Raw genomic sequence first — 6,909 nt, forward strand, 5'->3', positions numbered from 1 at the left:
CCTTCCAATGCCACGATCAACATTTGATCATCTGCAGGTGCACTGAAGGAAACGGATTTTCGCTCCGTAGAGGGACCACCATGATCCAACGGCAGCACCACAGGCTGCAGTGCTGTAGAGGGGGCAGGGGCCCGTGGAGCGGTGCTCGGGGGGGAAGCCCTGACCATAATCCTCAAATCACCCTGCCTACACACCGATGTGCAGTCACTCCGGCCGGGGCCAGAGAAAATGGTAGCACGGGGCATAGGGGAGGGGACCCCCGCTCCCTGAGAACCAAGGAACGAGAGTCTCGATCTCAACACTGCGATAGTCATGTTCCCACAATGAGTACATGAACTATCCATAAAAGCAGCTTCAGCCTGCTGTACGCCCAGACACGTGATGCAGCGATTGTGACCATCAGCGGGGACCAGTGAACGACCGCACCCAGTAATGCACAGACGAAATGACATCTTGATAAAGATGCAGGGTTCGTCTGTGAAGCTCTTTTAGAGGGGAAATTCAGCTCTGATCTCGTGCTGAAGCACATAAGGATCAGTCACGATGTGATCGGGTACACCACTCCCCGATCACAAAGCAGTGGAACCGGCCCAAATCACAACAGCAACTGTGTGTTTGGATTATGATGTCAGAACAGCAGTTGAGAGCAGATAATGCTCAGGCTCCTCTGCAGCTTGCAACCTCACTGTAAAGTGCTGTCACACCAACACCAGATCGCTGAAACACTCTCTTTGGCTTTGATGAGTATTACTCTCGGTCAACAGCTCACGAACACCAGATAGTTTGATCCGAAGCGAAAGACAGAGTGTGATTGCATCTGCTTCCTATTTACACCACCTGATGGAGGTGGTGCGCATTATGCAAATATTGCATGCCAATTCCATTGGCATGTTTTAGTTTACTCAAAGCTGACAGGGCTCTCTAGCGATATTCCAATTTGTCGGTCACTGCTGATGTACATCGAACATGACTGACTGAAAGGGAAACTGGTACATTTTATATCCGTAAATCAACTCCGATGAACTGTAATAAAGTGATCTCACCTGGTATCACCGTATCCTGTATCACTCTGGAGACTCTAAGCTGAATCACGAACAGTTTGTACTTGTGTATCCTTAAGTAGCACATTTTTAGCACAGTCTCTGATTTGTATTGTACAGCAGCTCATGTTCAGTGAGTAAATGGTGTGAGCTATGTGGATTAATCCATCCAGCTACAGAACACCTAAAACACTTGGGAGACATTATCGTCAGTGCAGCAATGGCGGACTCGCTGTGAACATGCTCAGGACGGTTCTATGTTCAAACGTCAGTGTCTGTCAACATTCGTGGGTGGGGCCTGTGGCTTTTGTGACATCACACTGCCAGGGATCTGGAAACGGCTTGTTCTGAGACACTGCTTATGATTTATGGAGATTAAAAAAAGAAGTGTGTGGACTTTTATCACTATAGGGTGGTTGTGCTTCTTGCCAAACACCACACAAAAGTGAATTTTGCATAATAAAAAACTTTTACAATGTTTTTTTTTTCCTCAGATGATCTGAGGATTGTGTTGCTGGGACAAACTAGAGCTGGGAAAAGAGCAGCTGGAAACACAATCTTAGGAAGAGACACGTTTACAGCAGAAACATCTCATGAGTCAGTAACTAAAGAGAGTCAGAGAGAATCATCTGAAATCAACGGCCGACACGTTACTGTGATCGACACTTCAGGACTGTTTGATACTGAACTGAGTAATGAGGAGATCCAGAGAGAAATCAGACACTGCATCTCCATGATCCTGCCTGGACCACATGTGTTCATCATTGTGTTCAATTTAGGACAACGATTCACTAAACATGAGGAAACATCAGTGAAGATCATTCAAGACACATTGGGAGAAAAATCTTTAATGTACACCATGGTGCTCTTTACCAGAGGAGATGATCTGAAGAACAAAACTATTGAACAGTGTTTGGGAAAACCTGGATCTCCTTTAATGAAGCTGATTGAAACATGTAGAAACAGATTCCATGTGTTCAATAATAATCAGACTGAAGACCGAACACAGGTGTCTGATCTACTGGAGAAGATAGACAACATGGTGGAAGAAAACGGAGGGAGTTTCTACTCATGTAAGATGTTCAGAGAGATGGAGAGAGAAAGACAAGAACAACAGATGAAGATCCTGATGGACAAAGTCAGAGAAAGAGAAGAACTGATGAAGAAACTGGAAGAAGAGAAAGAGAGAATGAAGATGATGATGGAGGAAGAAAGACAGAATCAAGACAAAGAGAGAAAGAGAAGAGAAGAAGAACTGAAAAGAGAAATAAAAGAACAAGAGAATCATCAGAGAGAGATACGAGATGAAATGAGACGAGAACGAGATACATTCAAACATGAAATAGAGGAAATGAGACAAAAAAAAGAAAATTTGAAGAAAGAAAATGAAAACCTTCAGATCAAATACGACACTGAAACAGACAGACTGATGAACAGAATAGAGAATGAGAGAAAGAAAAGAGAAGAGGAATTCAATGAGAGAGAAGAACGATACAAAACACTAATGAAAGAGAAAGAAGATCTTCAATCCAAACATGAAGAAGAAGAAAACAAGATGAAGATCCTGATGGAGAAACTGAACAGAGAAAGAGAAGAACTGATGAAGAAACATGAAGAAGAGAAAGAGAGAATGAAGATGATGATGATGGAGAAACTGAACAGAGAAAGAGAAGAAATGATGAAGAAACATGAAGAAGAAGAAAACAAGATGAAGATCCTGATGGAGAAACTGAACAGAGAAAGAGAAGAACTGATGAAGAAACATGAAGAAGAGAAAGAGAGAATGAAGATGATGATGATGGAGAAACTGAACAGAAAAAGAGAAGAAGTGATGAAGAAACACGAAGAAGAGAAAGAGAGAATGAAGATGATGATGGAATATGAACGACAGAATCAAGACAAAGAGAGAAAGAGAAGAGAAGAAGAATTCAGAGAAAGAGAAGGACTGATCAACAAACTAGAAGAAAAGAAACAGAGAATGAAGATGATGATGGAGGAAGAACGACAGAATCAAAACGAGAGAAAGCGGAGAGAAGAAGAATTTAGAGAAAGAGAAGAACTGATCAACAAACTAGAAGAAGTGAAAGAGAGAATGAAGACGATGATGGATGATGAACGACAGAATCAAGACAAAGAGAGAATGAGGAGAGAAGAAGAATTTAGAGGAAGAGGAGAACAGATCAACAAACTAGAAGAAAAGAAACAGAGAATGAAGACGATGATGGAGGAAGAACGAAAGAATCATGAGAAAGAGAGAAAGAGAAGAGAAGAAGAACTGAAAAGAGAAATAAGAGAACAAGAGAAACATCAGAGAGAGATACGAGACGAGATGAGACGAGAACGAGAGACATTCAAACATGAAATAGAGGAAATGAGACAAGAAAAAGAGAATGTGATGAAAGAAAAAGAAAAACTTCAGATCAAATACGACACAGAAATAGACAGACTGATGAACAGAATAGGGAATGAGAGGAAGAAAAGAGAAGAGGAATTTAATGAGAGAGAAGAACGATACAAAACACTAATGAAAGAGAAAGAAGATCTTCAATCCAAACATGAAGAAGAAGAAAACAATATAAAGATCCTGATGGAGAAACTGAAAAGAGAAAGAGAAGAACTGATGAAGAAGCATGAAGAAGAGAAAGAGAGTATGAAGATGATGATGGGGAAACTGAACAGAGAAAGAGAAGAACTGATGAAGAAACATGAAGAAGAGAACGAGAGAATGAAGATGATGATGATGGAGAAACTGAACAGAGAAAGAGAAGAACTGATGAAGAAACATGAAGAAGAGAAAGAGAGAATGAAGATGATGGAGGAGAAACTGAACAGAGAAAGAGAAGAACTGATGAAGAAACATGAAGAAGAGAAAGAGAGAATGAAGATGATGATGATGGAGAAACTGAACAGAGAAAGAGAAGAACTGATGAAGAAACATGAAGAAGAGAAAGAGAGTATGAAGATGATGATGGAGGAGAAACTGAACAGAGAAAGAGAAGAACTGATAAAGAAACATGAAGAAGAGAACGAGAGAATGAAGATGATGATGATGGAGAAACTGAACAGAGAAAGAGAAGAACTGATGAAGAAACATGAAGAAGAGAAAGAGAGTATGAAGATGATGATATTGGATGAACTGAACAGAGAACGAGAAGAACTGATGAAGAAACATGAAGAAGAGAAAGAGAGTATGAAGATGATGATGGAGGAGAAACTGAACAGAGAAAGAGAAGAACTGATGAAGAAACATGAAGAAGAGAAAGAGAGTATGAAGATGATGATGGTGGATGAACTGAACAGAGAACGAGAAGAACTGATGAAGAAACATGAAAAAGAGAAAGAGAGAATGAAGATGATGATGGTGGATGAACTGAACAGAGAACGAGAAGAACTGATGAAGAAACATGAAGAAGAGAAAGAAAGAATGAAGATGATGATGGAAGAAGAAGGACAGAATCATGAAACAGAGAGAAAGAGAACAGAAGAAGAGTTTAATAAGAGAGAAGAACGATATAAAATACTAATGAAAGAGAAAGAAGATCTTCAATCCAAACATGAAGAAGAAGAAAACAAGATGAAGATCCTGATGAAGAAACACAAAGAAGAGAAAGAGAGAATGAAGATGATGATGATGGAGAAACTGAACAGAGAAAGAGAAGAACTGATGAAGAAACATGAAGAAGAGAAAGAGAGAATGAAGATGATGATGGAGGAGAAACTGAACAGAGAAAGAGAAGAACTGATGAAGAAACATGAAGAAGAGAAAGAGAGTATGAAGATGATGATGGAGGAGAAACTGAACAGAGAAAGAGAAGAACTGATGAAGAAACATGAAGAAGAGAAAGAGAGTATGAAGATGATGATGGAGGAGAAACTGAACAGAGAAAGAGAAGAACTGATGAAGAAACATGAAGAAGAGAACGAGAGAATGAAGATGATGATGATGGAGAAACTGAACAGAGAAAGAGAAGAACTGATGAAGAAACATGAAGAAGAGAAAGAGAGAATGAAGATGATGATGGAGGAGAAACTGAACAGAGAACGAGAAGAACTGATGAAGAAACATGAAGAAGAGAAAGAGAGTATGAAGATGATGATGGTGGATGAACTGAACAGAGAACGAGAAGAACTGATGAAGAAACATGAAGAAGAGAGAGAAAGAATGAAGATGATGATGGAGGAAGAACGACAGAATCATGAAACAGAGAGAAAGAGAACAGAAGAAGAGTTTAATAAAACAGAAGAACGATATAAAACACTAATGAAAGAGAAAGAAGATCTTCAATCCAAACATGAAGAAGAAGAAAACAAGATGAAGATCCTGATGAAGAAACACAAAGAAGAGAAAGACAGAATGAAGATGATGATGATGGAGAAACTGAACAGAGAAAGAGAAGAACTGATGAAGAAACATGAAGAAGAGAAAGAGAGTATGAAGATGATGATGGAGGAGAAACTGAACAGAGAAAGAGAAGAACTGATGAAGAAACATGAAGAAGAGAAAGAGAGTATGAAGATGATGATGGAGGAGAAACTGAACAGAGAAAGAGAAGAACTGATGAAGAAACATGAAGAAGAGAACGAGAGAATGAAGATGATGATGATGGAGAAACTGAACAGAGAAAGAGAAGAACTGATGAAGAAACACAAAGAAGAGAAAGAGAGAATGAAGATGATGATGATGGAGAAACTGAACAGAGAAAGAGAAGAAATGATGAAGAAACATGAAGAAGAGAACAAGAGAATGAAGATGATGATGATGGAGGAGCTGAACAGAGAAAGAGAAGAACTGATAAAGAAACATGAAGAAGAAGAAAACAAAATGAAGATCCTGATGGAGAAACTGAACAGAGAAAGAGAAGAACTGATGAAGAAACATGAAGAAGAGAAAGAGAGAATGAAGATGATGATGATGATGGAGAAACTGAACAGAGAAAGAGAAGAACTGATGAAGAAACATGAAGAAGAGAAAGAGAGTATGAAGATGATGATGGTGGATGAACTGAACAGAGAAAGAGAAGAACTGATAAAGAAACATGAAGAAGAGAAAGAGAGAATGAAGATGATGATGGAGAAACTGAACAGAGAAAGAGAAGAACTGATGAAGAAACATGATGAAGAAGAAAACAAGATGAAGATCCTGATGGAGAAACTGAACAGAGAAAGAGAAGAAATGATGAAGAAACATGAAGAAGAGAAAGAGAGTATGAAGATGATGACGGAGAAACTGAACAGAGAAAGAGAAGACGTGATGAAGAAACATGATGAAGAAGAAAACAAGATGAAGATCCTGATGGAGAAACTGAACAGAGAAAGAGAAGAACTGATGAAGAAACATGAAGAAGAAGAAAACAAGATGAAGATCCTGATGGAGAAACTGAACAGAGAAAGAGAAGAACTGATGAAGAAACATGATGAAGAAGAAAACAAGATGAAGATCCTGATGGAGAAACTGAACAGAGAAAGAGAAGAACTGATGAAGAAACATGAAGAAGAGAAAGAAAGTATGAAGATGATGATGGAGGAAGAACGACGGAATCATGAAACAGGGATAAAGAGAACAGAAGAAGAGTTTAATAAGAGAGAAGAACGATATAAAACACTAATGACAGAGAAAGAAGATCTTCAATCCAAACACGAAGAAGAAGAAAACAAGATGAAGATCCTGATGAAGAAACATGAAGAAGAGAAAGAGAGAATGAAGATGATGATGGAGAAACTGAACAGAGAAAGAGAAGAACTGATGAAGAAACATGAAGAAGAGAAAGAGAGAATGAAGATGATGATGGAGAAACTGAACAGAGAAAGAGAAGAAATGATGAAGAAACATGAAGAAGAGAACAAGAGAATGAAGATGATGATGATGGAG

At 38.9% G+C, this 6,909-nt stretch overlaps 3 protein-coding genes across 3 annotated transcripts in view; all 3 read left to right on the forward strand.

Annotated features, from left to right (window-relative positions):
* Nucleotides 1-462: 462 nt before the first annotated feature.
* Nucleotides 463-2,349, forward strand: LOC125261563 (GTPase IMAP family member 4-like; the record flags this gene model as incomplete). Its single annotated transcript, XM_048180113.1, has 2 exons — nt 463-469; nt 1,535-2,349. Coding segments are annotated over exons 1-2 (822 nt in total), but the record flags the coding sequence as incomplete, so codon positions are not given.
* A 522-nt stretch (nt 2,350-2,871) lies between these two features.
* Nucleotides 2,872-3,681, forward strand: LOC125261564 (vicilin-like seed storage protein At2g18540; the record flags this gene model as incomplete). Its single annotated transcript, XM_048180114.1, has 1 exon — nt 2,872-3,681. A coding segment is annotated over exon 1 (810 nt), but the record flags the coding sequence as incomplete, so codon positions are not given.
* Nucleotides 3,682-4,116: 435 nt separating this feature from the next.
* Nucleotides 4,117-6,909, forward strand: part of LOC125261565 (golgin subfamily A member 6-like protein 22) — a gene marked incomplete at both ends in the record, with an annotated part of 6,782 nt that continues 3,989 nt past the window's right edge. Inside the window, 3 exons of the mRNA XM_048180115.1 lie at nt 4,117-4,213; nt 4,571-4,881; nt 5,419-5,541. Of these exons, the coding sequence (XP_048036072.1) occupies nt 4,117-4,213; nt 4,571-4,881; nt 5,419-5,541 (531 nt within the window). The remainder of the gene's footprint in view (nt 4,214-4,570; nt 4,882-5,418; nt 5,542-6,909) is intronic.

This window comes from Megalobrama amblycephala, unplaced genomic scaffold, assembly GCF_018812025.1.
Source record: "Megalobrama amblycephala isolate DHTTF-2021 unplaced genomic scaffold, ASM1881202v1 scaffold433, whole genome shotgun sequence".
NCBI lineage: Eukaryota > Metazoa > Chordata > Actinopteri > Cypriniformes > Xenocyprididae > Megalobrama > Megalobrama amblycephala.